At 38.9% G+C, this 16,937-nt stretch overlaps 1 protein-coding gene across 1 annotated transcript in view; it reads left to right on the top strand.

The window, feature by feature from the left end:
• Nucleotides 1-16,449, top strand: part of map4k4 (mitogen-activated protein kinase kinase kinase kinase 4) — a 118,197-nt gene extending 101,748 nt beyond the window's left edge. The window contains exons 24-31 of the mRNA XM_047370083.1: nucleotides 2,942-3,109; nucleotides 5,837-5,980; nucleotides 8,755-8,889; nucleotides 12,004-12,104; nucleotides 12,309-12,458; nucleotides 12,626-12,785; nucleotides 12,945-13,084; nucleotides 14,991-16,449. Coding sequence (XP_047226039.1) covers nucleotides 2,942-3,109; nucleotides 5,837-5,980; nucleotides 8,755-8,889; nucleotides 12,004-12,104; nucleotides 12,309-12,458; nucleotides 12,626-12,785; nucleotides 12,945-13,084; nucleotides 14,991-15,074 — 1,082 coding nt within the window. The 3' untranslated portion in view covers nucleotides 15,075-16,449. The remainder of the gene's footprint in view (nucleotides 1-2,941; nucleotides 3,110-5,836; nucleotides 5,981-8,754; nucleotides 8,890-12,003; nucleotides 12,105-12,308; nucleotides 12,459-12,625; nucleotides 12,786-12,944; nucleotides 13,085-14,990) is intronic.
• Nucleotides 16,450-16,937: the final 488 nt, after the last annotated feature.

Below are 16,937 nucleotides of genomic sequence, written 5' to 3'. Positions count from 1 at the left end.
TGAAATATGCTAATTTTGTGAGATAGGAATTTTGGGTTTTCATGAGCTGTATGCCAAAATCATCCGTATTAAGACAATAAAAGACCTGAAATATTTCAGTTAGTGTGCAATGAATCTAAAATATATGAATGTTAAATTTTCATCATTACATTATGGAAAATATTGAACTTTATTGACCTGTATAGTAAGTGTTCTGTAGCTGAAGAAAACATGCAAAGTGAGTTGGAGGGCCTATGAGTGGCACTCGCAAGGGTTTTGCAGCATATAAAACAAACAGGTTGTTGGTATTAATTATAGAGAAATGTTCATTTCCTAATGCGAAGCAATCATCTTGTTTCTGTGCTACATTGCCACAAGTTATTAATTAATACATGATTTGAAACCGAATGTTTGGTTTATGAGGCAGGGGAACAGCTCTTTTTGTTAGTTTTGATTAAAAACGCTTAATTCAGAATCAGCTTGGTAGGCCAAGTTTATGCAGGTGACTTGACCTTCACATGCTTACATTGTACAGACATCAAATATAAATGTATAAACTTAAGAAGAGATAAACAAAAATAACAAAAAATAAAAGAACACGTGTGTACATACATGTGTATGTATGTTCACCCAATTGGAGCAACAAAGGAAAAAATAAATGAGTCATATCACAACAGATGAAAGCTAGATGACTTCAGCCTAGCACCTCAGAAACATCACAGAGAGATGTGAAACACTTTCTGTGGTTGTATGTGCTTAGTCAGGTGGTCCTATAGAAACTAATGTTTAGTTTATGTTGTTAGAAGATTAAAGCAGCTTTATCAAACCAGCAGAAATGGCCAAAAACTCTGAGAAAATATTGGGAATACTGGGAAAATGCTGTTGGGTTTTCAAACAGCAAACAGAACCAAATAAAACCATCCTAAATGTAACTTAGTTTATTGGTAGAGCACAAATCATAATATTATAATACCCTATGTAATAGAGATTGAATGTTGTGTGACAGTAGTAGAGTTTATACTTTACTGAAAATAAAAACTCTCCTAAATATTGGAAACTTTCATATTTTAAAGAATTTGAACTTTCCAAAACATGGAATTCTGACAAATGGAGATGGAAAAATAAACTGATATTTGGAAGAAAAAAAAAAAAGAATTTATTTTCATTGTTTTTCACACTAGGTTGCTATGGTTTCTAAATGAGTATCTGGGGGTTCTACCTCAGTTGTTTAATGTACAGTGTCTTGTTGCTCTCCAAATTCGTTTTACTTGTTTTGTTTATTCTTGTGTAACAAAGGCACGAAAGCAATTGATGTAAATATAGTGTAAGTTATACATTATAGAGGTTCAGGATAACTAACAAACAACTGCAGGCACAACATACACCTTCTTTTGCTTGTACGTTGTAAGCATATTAATTAGAAGGGATTTACTCTTCGCTGGTAGTTCCAGACTTTTGACCTTACCTTGAAATCAGATTTAGACTTTTGTGAAAGGTAATTTAATAGTGAAAAAGTGATATCATTAGGACGGCACTAAATGTGTATAGTAAAATTTGCCAGGGCAATATCCACATTCATGTAGCATCTTGGGGATTGAATAATGTATCGTGTGTGGACATCTACTGCAGTTAGCCTGCAAACAGCCTGGATATATTATTGCCATACTAACAACACCTGGAGTAAATGAGAAAATAATTGTTGCATTCCAGACAGTCCTTTGCAACGTTAAGATGATGATGATACATTTACTATATGTTATGCTGCCTTTTATCATGTACAGTTAAAAAAACAAACTGCTGACCATTTAGCCTGCAGTTTATTTTTCTAGCTTTCTGTCAGGATTAAATAGTTGCTGTCAGACAAATAGGTGTAACAAAGGATTCATGGAGGGTTTTCCTTCACAACTATTATTCAGAGCTGTTCTGTTTGACCAGATTAATGAGTACATTGGCACATTGTTAAACTATAACCAATTTTGTTGGCATCAAAGTATATTAATTTGCACTTGATCACATCAGACTAAATGAAGAATAATCACTTTCACTTTGTTCGTTTGACTGTGTTATGGTACCTGTAGGGAAATTAGAAACCTATAAAATGTTAACTAATATAGGCATATGTTACTTACGTAATTTTCATAATAGTGTTTGGTAAGTTTGAACGCTAAACGAGCATTTAGCTAAGTGGAGTAGTCCGAGAGCAATCTGATGAGCTTTGAGGAGGAATTTGAACTCATTATGATCCTCAGGGTCCGTCCCTCTACTTTAGTTTTGTCTGAGAAGCTCAAACAGAGAGTTTGCTTTGTTCCATGATCAAAGAGATCCTCCTTAAATTGGTTTCTGACCAATCAGCCTGTCTTCAGTGTTATTCACTTTATCCAACAGCACTTTGGGCAGGGGACCAAAATCTAAACCAGGCGCTTTCAACTCCAAAGGTTAGAAGTTGAGCATGTGAAACCTCTTCAGAAATAATTTATACAGACTCAGTTTGGTAATTTGGAATAAACTGAGTCAACAGAGTTTAACCCCACCCACACACACTTTACAAACAAAACACTCTTATCACAGCAGTCCTCATGTTTCCATCATCATCATGCTTCTGTAATCAAGGCCAACTGTTAAGAACTAGTATGCTGAGTCATTACCTCATCTAAATGCTGCTGGTGACCAGCCAGTAACCTCTGAAGTACATTAGATTTCTAATTTTTCTGCCGATGTTTACATTTCCACGTATTTTTATAAAGCAGCAGCTCTCTTTATCTAATGTTTTCCAGCATATGAAACAAATGAGAGACATCGAGACTTGGTGTTGTCTGTAATCAATAATCTTCAATCCTGTTTTATAAAAAACTAGTGAAGAAAATGCAAAACACTTTTCTAACACTGACGATGTGACTGATCCTCACCCCGTCTGGTAAACTCCTTCACCATCCTACCTAAGCCCTTCCCTTTGACCTTCTAGGCTACGGGAACGACGCCCGGCTGGCAGAGGCGCTGAGAGCGGACCCGTCTCGGAAAGGCTCCGTGGTTAACGTCAACCCCGTCAACACTCGCCCTCAGAGCGACACGCCAGAGATTCGCAAATACAAGAAGAGGTTTAACTCTGAGATCCTGTGTGCCGCACTCTGGGGTGAGATACAAAACCTTATCTAGTTCAGATGAGTGAATTAGTTGCCTGTTATTCTGTAGAAAACACAGGTAATTGTGAGTGGAAATGCGGAAATCATACTGTAGCTACATATTCACCACAAGGTGTCAGCAAAGCCCTGATAAAGTTGCTTTGATTACCATAGAGTCTAGAGAAAGCCCTTATACCTCACACCACTGCTGTTGTAGCCGGCTTTCAGAACAAAGTGTTGCATGGAAACAATGAATTGTCATTAAAGACAAAAAAATAGCCAGACCAACAGTATGTTTGACATTTTGTTCTGCACTGGTCATTTTAGATAATTTCCACCTCTTTTAATTAGTCACATTGATCCATTATAATTATACAGTTTAAATAATAGAAAAAAATTAGAAGTCTATAAATAATAAAAATGCTCAGTGCTTTGCAAAAATATAATATGCCTTGAACCCTTTTACATTTTGTCACATTACAAAAACAAATTTAAATGTATTTTATTAGGATTGTATTTGATAGACAAAGTAAAGAAGCACATAATTGTAAACTGGAAGAAAAATTATGTATATTTGATTCTCTTTATAAAAAAAATCTGTTGATCATGTGTATAGAGCTCCCTTTACTCTGACACTCCTAAAGTAAATCCAGTGCAACTATTTGCCTTCAGAAGTCACTTATTATTATCTAGAGTCCATCTGGTGGATCTCATCTAAACATACTGTGAACCCAGCTGTTCTGTGAAGGCCCCAAAGGTTTGTTGGAGAACATTAGTGAACAAACAGAACCATGATGAATTGAAAGATTATGGCACTACGGCGACTGCAAACCTACCGTGACATGGCCATCCTCCTAAGCTGACGGGGCAGATAACATGAACATTAATCAGAGAAGCAGCCAGGATACAAATAATAGCTCTGAAGGAGCTGCAGAGATTCACAGCCCATGTTGAAAAATCTGCCAACCTCAGCAAGAAAGTTATTTCTGAAAGTGCTATTTAAAGCTCGTGCCCTGTAGGTAACGCAGCAAACATGTGGAAAAAAGTCTTATGGTCAAATGAAACCAGAATTAAAAAAACGTTTTGGCCTAAATTTAAAATTAACTCTGCATATCACCCTGATGACACTACCTTAACTGTGAAACATGGTGGTGGCGGCGTCATACAATGGGAATGATTAACTTCAGCCGAGCCCAGTCAAAGTCCAGATATGAATCTAATTAACAAACTGTATCCATTCCATCTGACTGATCTTGAGCTTCTTTACAAAGGAGAATTAAGAAAAACACTGACGTTAGGATTACTCGAGCTTGTTTTAGTAAAGAGTGTCTGAATCAGATGTCCAACAGTTTAAAGACATCGAATATTTAGGTTTCAGCAAAACTAAAAAATCTTCAGTTAACTCCACTCTGGATCCTCCAGCAAAATACACTACTCAAAAAATAAAGGGAACACTCAAATAACACATCCTAGATCTGAATGAATGAAATATTCTCATTGAATACGTTGTTCTGTACAAAGTTGAATGTGCTGACAACAAAATCACACAAAAATCATCAATGGAAATCAAATTTATTAACCAATGGAGGCCTGGATTTGGAGTCACACAAAATTAAAGTGGAAAAAACACACTACAGGCTGATCCAACTTTGATGTAATGTCCTTAAAACAAGTCAAAATGAGGACCAGTATTGTGTGTGACCTCCACGTGTCTGTATGACCTGCCTACAACGCCTGGGCATGCTCCTGATTAGATGGTGGATGGTCTCCTGAGGGATCTCCTCCCAGACCTGGACTAAAGCATCCACCAACTCCTGGACAGTCTGTGGTGCAACGTGATGTTGGTGGATGGAACGAGACATGATGTCCCAGATGTGTGTACTGGCCTGTCTCCTGGTAGCGCCTCCAGGCTCTGGACGCTATGCTGACAAACCTTCTTGCCACAGCTCGCATTGATGTGCCATCCTGGATGAGCTGCACTACCTGAGCCACTTGTGTGGGTTGTAGAGTCCGTCTCATGCTACCACGAGTGTGAAAGCACCACCAACATTCAAAAGTGACCAAAACATCATCCAGAAAGCATAGGTACTGAGAAGTGGTCTGTGGTCCCCACCTGCAGAACCACTCCTTTATTGAGTGTGTCTTGCTAATTGCCAAAGATTTCCCCCTGTTGTCTATTCCATTTGAACAACAACATGTGAAATTGATTTTTAATCAGTGTTGCTTCCTAAGTGGACAGTTTGATTTCACAGAAGTTTGTTTTACTTGGAGTCATATTGTGTTTTTTAAGTGTTCCCTTTATTTTTTTGAGCAGTGTATGTTCAGTGTGTAGATTTACAAACCTAGTGGAAACATTTCACAAAAGACATGCAGTGAAGATGGTTCCTCAAAGCACTAATGCAGCGAGGGTGAATGTAGATGAACTCCACATGTTTCAGATTTTTATTCAGAAAAGAATATGAAAACCATGTTTCATTATGCACATCTTTGTGTTGGTCTGTCACATAAAACCCCAATATTACTTGATGTTTTTTTGTGGTAACATGACAAAGGTTGAATCAATATATGTGCAAAGCATTGTACCATCTGGCAAAAAGCAGAGTCCTGCAGCAAAGCATGCAAGTTCCCACTTGCATTGAAAATTGGCACCATGACACATAATGCATACTGTGATTCCATTTAGGATCAACAACTGTGATATTTTGCTTCAATCGCATTTCTGTCTGTGTTCATAAAAGGCGTGAACTTGTTGGTGGGAACAGAGAGCGGCTTAATGCTGTTGGATCGCAGCGGTCAAGGAAAGGTTTACCCACTGATCAATCGACGGCGCTTCCAGCAGATGGACGTCCTGGAAGGACTCAATGTTCTGGTCACTATATCAGGTAAACATCCTCACAGAAGTGTATTCAGGCGAAAAAGCACACACGGATTTTGCATTTTAGGCAGGTAAATATTTTCAATTAAGTTGAAGAACTGGACAATGAGACAGACTGATGCTTGGACAGAAAATACATAATTGAGTTTGAGACTTAAAACTAGTTTCACTGCTTTTTATGTCTACTTCTCTTCTTGAACTATTTAATGAGACATATACTGCAAGCAAAATGTGCAAAACATTCTGTATTACTACAAAAAATGTATAAGAAAGTATTTTTACACATTCCCAAAAAAACAAACGGATGCAAAGACACTCAAGTTTCAGACCAATTTAAACCACATTTTCTCAGACTGAAAGTGCATTCACAGCCCTACTTCTCCTCTTTCTCAATATCCCACACACGGTGTCACAACATATATTTTGAGCTAAACGGATGTTGCATTAGGAACAGGTTGTGCGTGTCTATGTGATTCTGACACAGCTGAGCTTTTCCAAGATGGAAGGAAACACCGCTCAGTTGCACACACGTCCTGGTCTTTCTGTGAAACTCATTTGCATTTCCAACATAAAAATAATTTACATGTCACGCGTAGTTTTCAGCATGTGAAGCCATATCTGTCATGACAAGAAGTTTCTGTGACCACTTAGACCACATCCTGACAGACTGATGTAATAAGATTGCCAGGAGACATCGTAAATAAAGATCATACAAACGTGATATAGTGCAACTTGGGGCTAATTCTAGAAATAACTGCTGATCACCAAAATCCAATATTCAGTAATGAAGGCTTAGCCACCTCCAAGCCCTCTGTCTTCTACTGGGTGTGTGTGTCCTGGAAGATGCCTGTACTTGCAAAATGAACTGACTCTCTCACCTTGAAAGAGAAGCATATTGCAGCTTGAGAGTTTACTAAAAACAGAGAAACTGTTAAAAGTTCTGATATTTCATGTTTTTTGCAACCATTTTGGTCACAGATCTTTCTTAAGGGCCAGTCATTTAGACTTAATGTCATTGCAAGTCACATTTTAATATGGTCCCAGTTGCTAAAACAAACACTAACGTTTTGACCATCCAACCTGTGAACCAGGAAATGTTAAATCAGCTCGTAAAACCCTTGTCCTTCCTATTGGCTCTGTTATTGGTGCTTGGAGAACTGCGTTTTAGAACAGCAGCTGATTATTTTTGTAACATCTGCCTTCATATAAAAGGGTAGTTGGCAATTTTTAAAGGGAGGTTATGTTAAAAGGTTTTAAGCAGTTAATATCTTACCTGCAGTTGGTAACTTTCTTGATTTTCTTTATTCAGTATAAACCCAGGTTAGTTGGACCTGGAAGGCTGAAGCCAACAGCTCCAGTAGTCTGGGAAGGGCAAACTCCAAAGCAAACCTCTACCATCTTAAATAACTCCAGCCTCAAAAACATTGAGATAGTTTATGTGAACGCTACTTAATAAACCTTTAAACAATCATCACGTTCACATGGATGGATTCAACGTCACCTCATTTCCTTAGTCCCCAAATGTCTAAGTTCCCTTTTGGGGGAAAGTAGAGGCTTTGATTTGAATGGGAGTTAGTGCAACTTCTGGGCAGTTTGGTGCAATAAAAGCTCAAAATAAGCTAACATATGTTTTGTAGTTTTTTGGTGCTCACATATCATGCCACACAAGGCAAACAATTATGTAATTCAGCAGCTATTCGCTGAAGTTATATAGAAAAACTCTGGCACTTCAGCCTGGCTCCACTAACATGGATCAACAGGTCCAGCGAGAGTATTGAGGTTTCATATCTTTACCTTTTATTGTATTTCCAGGTGATCCAATAATACGTAGTCATTAGATTACTAGATCTATTTTCTAAAATTTAAATTTTGGTAAAAACTAATGAGCAAAGTTCATAAATTACAATATATAACTACACTCTTTCCAAAAAGGCAAGAAAGGTTGAAAAGAAAAGCAAATTTTACTGTGTTATGTTAATAAATGTGACATGTCATTTGAAACAGTAAATTAAGAAAGAAATACTAATAATTAATTAAGAAAGAAATGACCCAGAAATCCAGTTTGGTTTTTATACATTACACAGTACTGTTTATCCACAGAGGTTTTGTCCCATAACCTTACTGTTGTTCTGTATAATGTTGCCAATTATTGAACAGATAGTTAATGTTTACCTTGTCAGCCATCATCTCCAAGCACCTAAAACTTGCCAGACATATTTGGTTGCCTAATTTACTCCTATTCACGATAGCACCTACTTTTCCCAAAAGGGAACTCAGGGTACTTGGCACAAGGGCTAAGTAGGAAAGAAGGAGAGCGTTATTTACACAAGAAATGGAGGTAGGATGTATTCCCGCGTGAAACATGTACTGAGATCAAAGCATATACAATACATTTTTTTATCTGACTAATAATACCCAATTTTAATCTCAAGGTGTTTGATCAGTGCATGCCTACCAATTTCTTCATTTATTGGACAAACTGATATTGAGATAACTTTTTAAAAACTATATTGTACCCTACAAGATATATAATATTCAATTCAATTCAGTTTATTTATATAACGCCAATTCACAACAGTCAGGTTCATACATTCCAATTAATCCTAACTATCGAACAGTGCAGTCAGATTCAGTTATTTATTCGAATTGGATACAAAGTTTTTCTGTCTAAGGAAACCCAGCAGATTGCATCCAGTCAGTGACTTGTGATATAAACAGTAGTTTGGATTAATGTAATATAAATATTTTCTTCCTTCTGTCTTTCCTTTTTTTCTATGCCAGGTAAAAAGAACAAGCTCCGTGTATACTACCTGTCCTGGCTGAGGAACAAGATCCTTCACAATGACCCTGAGGTGGAGAAGAAACAGGGGTGGACCACAGTAGGGGATCTGGAAGGCTGTGTTCACTACAAAGTTGGTACGTAAGATTATACGAGGTTTTAGGAATATTAGGAATTTGGTCTTTAGGAGTAGTGTCAATAATATGGGTTTCTCTGAATTGGGATTATATGTTATTCTCTTCTGGGTTAGTTTCAGCCAAAACTATTTTCAGATGCAGCATAGGTTACACGAAGGACTTTTTCAGTTTGTATACAGTGCCTCGCAAAAGTATTCATCCACCTTGGCTTTTTACTTATTTTGTTACATTCCAACCTGTCATTTAAATGTTTTTAAAACTTGTGGGGTCTGCACATAAACATCTAAATTGGTGAAATGAGAGAAATATATAAAAAGAAAAGAATAGAATAAGAAAAAGCAAACGCTGAAATGTGGCATGTTCATATGCATCCACCCCCTTTACTATGAAGTCCCTAAAAGGTTCTGGTACAACTAGTTACCTAAAAAAATCACATAATCAGCGAAATGAAGTCCACCTGTGTGCAGTCTATGTGACACATGATCTGTCAGTATCAACACACTTTTTTTTTAAAGGGTCCATAGGCTGCAACACCACTAAGCAAGAGGCATCACACCATGAAGACCAAAGAGCTCTCCAAACACGTCAGGGACAAAATTGTTGAGAAGTACAAGGCTATGTCGGGGTATAAAAAAATATCCAAACTATTTATGTTCCCCCAGAACACCATCAAATCCATCATCTTCAACTGGAAAGCACATGGTACAACAACAAACCTGCAAAGAGAGGGCCACCTCTCACAGACCAGGCAAGGAGGCCAATGGTAACCCTGGGGGAGGTGCAGAGTTCCACAGCAGAGACTGGAGAATCTGTCTAAAGGACCACAATAGCTGTACACTCCTTAGTGTTAGGCTTTATGGAAGAGTGGTCAGAAAAAAAGCCATTACTTAATGTTAAAAATAAGAAGGCACATGTAGAGTTTGGCATGTGGGCGACTCCTCAAATGTATGGAGGAAGGAGCTCTGGTCAAATGAGACTAAAATTGAACTTTAAGCCACCAACACTGTGCCTGGTGAAACAGTGAAAAATGGTGGTGGCAGCATCATGTTCTGGGAATGTCTGCACACTTTTCATGCACGCACCCGTAATCAAGCCTTAGCCTTGGTTAAAGCATTTTTTATACAATTAGGTTAACATTTCTTAATTATGTGTAATATATTGACTTGCTACAGTGTCACTAACATTTACCCAGAGAAATGTAGTGATCTATGAGACTGACAAAATATTAGTAACATTTCATCCTCATCTCTACCCTATGAAATGTTGTGTTTTATCTGACCACCTGTGGATTCAAACAGGGTATTCCAGCTTTTTAAACTCGTCCGATGATACAGAGTGGGTTCTTGTCTTCGAGACGGGCATGTCACCGATAAATAATGGAAGGAAAGCCCTTGATTAAGAAATTTTACTTCAATGGCAACCTAGGAGGCATGTAACCAGTACGTCCTGTCTAAAATTCAGAATGTCCCTTGTGATTTTAGTGCCACCGTGCACTTCCTGTTGGAAACTCCACTCTCTTTACTGAAGCTGTCAGTCACAAATCCATTTCCTATCAAGGATTTGACTTGAAGCATGTTAATTTTTTTCTCGAACTAACACATGTGGAAAGAAGGGGACTCTTTATTGAATATTTTATAAGAAATGTATAAAGTGCTGGCAGCTTAGACTTTCTTGCTCTTAATATCTTTTTCTCCTAAATGGTTTGTTAAAGGTTTCTGTGGTAAGGTCCAAGACAATGAAAAATATGCACTTTGTAGTCTTGAAATACTTAAAAGGTAGGAATCTTTACTTTGCAAAAATAAATTTCTCACACATGTCACACATTTACCTGAATGCCGTACAATACTAACTTTAGGAATTATATTGTACAAAAAACATGTATTTAAAATTTGAATGCTGGGACTGGGAACATTAATACATCCAAAGAGGAAATTCCCAAAGCAGTGTAGTCGCCTCTATTTCTTGTTTTGAACGTGCCATTTTATCTTATTTCTGCTCTCTATTCACAAAACAGATTTCATTAAATACATGAAAACACGGAGTCCAGAAGGCAGCAAGTTGCACCAATTTTTTCCCCAGTGAGATAAAAAGCATTGTTTAGTTAAAAATGTATTAATATCAGTACATGTAGTCTATAGAAATATTATGCCAACTTGTAATTACATCGAGAAACAAAAGAAACCCTGTGCATTATTACATGTCTGTGCACTCCCCCACCACCTCCTCCTGGCTGCCTCGTCTCCTCATGGTCTCTTGTCTCACCCTCTGTCATTTCAAGCTGTAAATTTCACATGCAGAATCAAGCACCAGACATGGGATTAAATGAAAAATGGTTTATTTTCAACAGAACTGGGATCTTGATGCACTGAAAGAGGGGGTCTCAGGGACTGGAACAGGGCTGCAAAGGGAGAGGAGCAGATAGGCTGGGCCAAAATGAGAGCTGAGCTGAGCTCAGACATCAGTGGAATATAGGATCAGTTCCACCTTCTGTGACCTTTTTTAATCTTTTGTAAAGCCTGTATCACAGCAGGTTGCTTCATTCTCTTTATTTCTGATGTGCCATTACCACCAGCGTATAGCAGACTTTTTTTAATGCAATCTAAAAAGTTCAAACAGTGCTGGTCTTGAAAATGCAAAGCCATTTGCTCCGGCTGTAACTTATATAAATAAGCAGCATAGTGGGTAAAGGGTTTAATTAAGGATTAATATAAAAGACAGACCCCTACCACCTGAGCCACCGTCACCCCTGTGCTCCACCATTATGCCAAGAACAGTGGTCAAATATCCAGCCAGAACTAAACCAGAATCTTGTTAATAGCAACAACAAAGAATGTGACTGAAGTGCAAATTGCATTGAAGCTGTATGTGGTATAATCAATCTGCTCAGGAAAAAAGAAACAGATCACATTTTCCATTAAAAGTCAAAAAAATGTTTTCCACGGTGATTGTATGTAAACCTCTGAGCGGAACTATAAATATGCTAGTCTTAAGAGATTATAAATCTTCTAAACAGATGAGCTTTATCCTACCAACCAAACCAGACCAAAAAATGTCCGCAACGCTTTGCTTCTTTATTGCCGTTCTAATGTTTTATTTTAATGTTTATTTTTTCAGTAAAATACGAGAGGATCAAGTTCTTGGTTCTGGCTCTGAAGAACTCTGTGGAGGTCTACGCCTGGGCACCCAAACCTTACCATAAGTTCATGGCCTTCAAGGTAGAGAACTGAGAGAATACCTGTAACTTACAGCTAAGCTAATAGCCTGTTATGTTGATTAGGATTTCTTTAATCTGAACCAAATTTGTTGCCTTTATTTTATTTATTGTTTTGTAAATTACAATTAAAACGAGCAATATTGATCCCATCTGCTGTGGCAAAGAGTTGCTGTAAAACACTGAACATATATTTGTTGGTTTACAGTCTTTTGGTGACCTGGTGCACAAGCCCCTGCTGGTCGACCTCACAGTGGAGGAAGGCCAAAGGTTAAAGGTAATCTACGGCTCCTGCTCAGGCTTCCACGCTGTCGACGTTGACTCCGGGGCGGTCTATGACATCTACCTGCCGACCCACGTAAGACCTCCCCAACACAGTGACCACATGCATCCATCTTGCACTCGATTAGCTGTTTCTCACTTGTCTGCTTAGTGCTGGACAGGTACATGCAGATTATAACGTTGCTGAGACCAGTGGTCAGTTTCTGATCAAATGCACACAACTTCTAAATGATGTACCTTCAGATTCAGAATAATATCCAGTCTCACGCCATCATCATTCTCCCAAACACTGATGGCATCGAGCTGCTGGTGTGCTACGAGGACGAGGGCGTTTACGTCAACACCTACGGGCGCATCACCAAGGACGTGGTGCTGCAGTGGGGGGAGATGCCCACCTCAGTGGGTGAGTCACTCAGACAGTGGCTACACAACAAACAAGGGTGTACATTAACCTGCCTCCTTCTACATTTTTATCTGTGTGCATCAATTTCAAGCCATAGTCCGTTTTTAACTGGACCCTACACATATTTGCTCGTGTATTAACTTGTAAACCTCTCCTCAGCTTACATTCGTTCCAACCAGATCATGGGCTGGGGTGAGAAAGCCATAGAGATCCGCTCAGTGGAGACCGGTCATTTGGACGGAGTCTTTATGCATAAGAGAGCCCAGAGACTCAAGTTCCTCTGTGAAAGAAATGATAAGGTGAGAACACCATGGTGACTCTTCTCAGTGACTACTGTAGGAAGGAACAAATAGTGTTTGTAGATTTTTTGTTTCTGAGATTTTAGTTATTTTTTATTTGAGCTCTAAAAGCCCATTGGGGGTTTAAAACTTTAAAAACAAGAAACTAATGATGAAAGAAGCCTTCATGGGACAAAACAGCAGGTTTGGTGTTTAAACCAGAGGCCACAGTGCCTTGCAAAAACATTCACATCCTCTAAACCTTTTCACGTTTTGTCACGTTACAACCACAATCTTCAGAGCGAAAAAACAAAGTAGCATTTAATTGGGAATTTGAAGAAACATAAAAAATGGTTCACAAATAAACATCACAAATTCATTATTTAGCCTCCAGTAATCATTGCAAAATAGCTCAAGCTCGGTCAGATTGGATGTAGAGCTTCTTCGAACTTCAACTTTCAAGCCTTACCACAAATTCTCCATTGGATTTAGGTCTGGATTTTAACAGGGTCATTCCATTCGCTTTGATCTAGACCATTTAATTAAATCATCTGATCAACTCTGACCAGCTTCCTTGTCTCTGCTGAAGAAGAAGCATCCCTACAGTATGATGCTGCCACCCCCATGTTTCACCATGGAAATGGTGTGTTCAAGGTGATGCCGATTGTTAGTTTTTTTATCACACATAGTATTTATAAGTAGAAGCAAAATGTTTTATATTGGTGTCATCTAGAAAGGTCAACTTCTTCCACATGTTCGCTGCATTCCCTACATGACCTGTGGCTGCAAACTGGACTTTTTGTGGCTTCCTTTCACCAATAGCTTTCTTCTTGTCATGCTTCCACAAAGCCCAGATTTGTGGAGGCCACAACAAATAGCCGTCTTGTCAACAGATTCTCCTACCTGATGTGGATCTCCACTGCTCCTCTAGAGTTACCATGGGCCTTCTGGCCTCTTGTTTGATTCATCCTCTTCCTGCAGGCCGTTTGGTTTTAGTGGATGGTCAGGCCATAATCTTTCTATTTTCAGATAATTAAACTTCACCACTTCCACTCTGACCTGTCTGTTGTGCTCCTTGGTCTTCATGATGCTGTTTTTTCACTAATGTTCTCTAACAAACCTCTGAAGCCTTCAGAGAACAGCTGGATTTACACTTTGATTAAATCACACACAGGTGCATTTTATTTAGGGGCATCAGAGGAAAAAGAGTTGAATACAAAAGCCCACAACATTTTTCAAATATTTATTTTTAAAGATATTAGTAACTTGTAGTACCCCCCTTCTGTTACACAGTTATGAAATAATTCCAAAATAAAATACACTGAAGTTTGTGATTATGAAGTGACAAAATGCAAGAAAGTTAAACAGGTCTGAATATGGGTATGAATAAGTATTGAGTACTGAATCCACATTACACCACATTTTGACTGCATGGACATTCCAGAGTTGCACCAAAATTCATTCTCTGAAACTTTCTGCTGCTGACTTTGTATTTTGTTCCATATTTGAACCTGCTATATGTAATATGTAGGACTAAGTAATTATGTACATACAAAATACTAATATTAAAGACATTCTACGGAGCATCAGACATGTAAACTGTGAAACTGAAATGATTTTCTAAATGTTCAGTCAGTGTTGGCTCAGCTGTGTAAGTAACTACAAATTACCCAAGTGTCTCTTCCCTCTTTTCTAAAATTACTTCCCGTTTGTCCTAAAACCCAGTGAAGGTTATAGATTAGAGGGTTTTTGGTTCATGGTTTTTCCTCTCTGTGCACCCTAAAGACATGACCGTCTACACAGGAAATGATAGAATAACTTGTTACCACTTGAACTTTGGGAAATTATTTCTTTGAAGAAACATATCAGTAATTTGTGAAATAAAATGCCCAGATAAAATTCCCACCCGTGTCTGTATCTTCTTTAGGTTTTCTTTGCCTCTGTTCGGGCCGGAGGCTCCAGCCAGGTCTACTTCATGACTCTGGGGCGAAGCAACCTTCTCAGCTGGTAGAGGTCCACGCCCTGCCATCCTTTTTTTCTCCTCCTTCTCCTCATCCTTCGCATCGTCCCCCACCTCGCTAACACTGGATCTCAGAACCCACCTCTGATGTTTCTGTAAATCCTCGGACAACGAAAAGAGAAACAAACACAACAGCTGACTGGCCCGTCAGAGAAGTCGGCAGCGACAACTTCAGCTTATGGAGCTCGACCCAGTGCCCTGGGGCTCAACCTACGACCCAGTCGCTGCCCCTCAGAAATACCGGAAGTGACGACTTGCTTATAGAAGTGAATCAATAGCTTACATGTTAAAGGAGGTAGAAATTAACCTAATGTGAATTTAAGAAAAGAGGACAGACAACGTTGTGTTTTCCTCTCAGCTGTCTTGGTGCTTGTCGTGTTACGATGGGATCGATGTTGAACTTCTGCTTCGTTTCCGTGCTCTCGGGTTGGTCAGTAACATCGATGTCTTTTAACTAGGAGTCTTGCAAACGCTACTATCACTTCTACTACTTCTACTTTCTGCAGGTCTGCCTCTTGTAAGGGAGCTTTTCCACCCTCTGAGTTTAAGGCCAGAGTTTGCCTTTTTTATGCCACAGGGGTGTGTATAAAAGTAGATTCAGGCCAGAAGATCCATCCGGGATAAACCACAAAACTCTGGATCCAGACAAGCAAGTGGGTGAGACCTGGTGTTAAACAGGGGCGTGTGTGTGTGATGTGCTTTAAAGAAAACGGGATGACGGAGAGAGAAAGGACCGATCAGGCAGATGGATTTCAAATTAGTATTTTATGAATTCTTATAGAGAGGTGTAACGTCGAGTTAAACATGTCTTTAAGCTTTTATTTTCCATTCATGCACATTCAGCCACAGTCCATTACTTGCTTGCTTCCTCCTTGGTGAGGCTTATGTAAAGAAAGCAACATGGGTGTGATCCTACAAATCAAATCAACCTGTCGACGGTGACAGCCTGAGCTCCACTTAAGAAACTTGAACGGCTGTGAATAGCTATTCCATGAGAAAAAAAAGCTGGTTTTGGACTGACGAATTAGAAGAACGTTTAGCATGTGTGCGTGCGTATGTGTGGTCGGAGAGTTTGAAGTTGACGGCGAATTGAATTCCCATGGCAGAGAGGGCAAACGCATGGTTCAGCAGGTTTGTTTTAGGTGCAGGAGGAGGACTTCTACCTTCCATTTCTCTTCTTTCGGCTCATTGCATCTTCCATCTGTATTATTTGTATGTATGCACTAAGTGTCCAGAATGTAGAGAGACTTCTTACTGTGTGGTGGTCCAAGGCATGCAATGATGTTTCGCTTTGTATCTTTGTCACAAGTGGTCGATTCTAGATGTTTAATTTCAAGGTAAAGTGATTAAAAGCTACAGCAGCAGAGCCTCTGTATCAGGTGTGGATATATTTTCCTTTTCTGCAACTGTGGCAACACCCCCCACCGCCCCCTCGGTAATTCAGAGCTGAGGAGCGTCTTCTGGCATCCTGAGAGTCCTGCTTGCTTTAACGTGAGAACTAAATCTTTGTTGTTTCAAAGCTAACACTTTCAACGTCAGTATAACTGTGATTAACTGTCTCCAATTGGGCAACACGGAGCAGAGCTTCTATTTTCCCTCATGCTTATCTTTGGTTTGACAAAACAAATTACGTTTTTTTTCTGTACAGGTGCATCTCGATTAATTTGAATATTTTTAAAAAGTTCATTTATTTCCGTAATTCCTATACAGATTCATAACACACAGAGTTATGCATTTAAGTGTTTATTCCTGAAAACTGGGATGATTTTGGCTTGCTGCTAATGAAAACCTAAAATCAGCAATCAGGTGACATGGCATCCCAAATCATCATTGACTGTGGAAACGTCTCACTGG

The sequence above is a fragment of the Girardinichthys multiradiatus genome, chromosome 7, assembly GCF_021462225.1.
Source record: "Girardinichthys multiradiatus isolate DD_20200921_A chromosome 7, DD_fGirMul_XY1, whole genome shotgun sequence".
Taxonomy (NCBI): domain Eukaryota; kingdom Metazoa; phylum Chordata; class Actinopteri; order Cyprinodontiformes; family Goodeidae; genus Girardinichthys; species Girardinichthys multiradiatus.
Note: the sequence above shows the minus strand (reverse complement) of the source record. Positions and strands in the feature narration are given on the sequence as shown.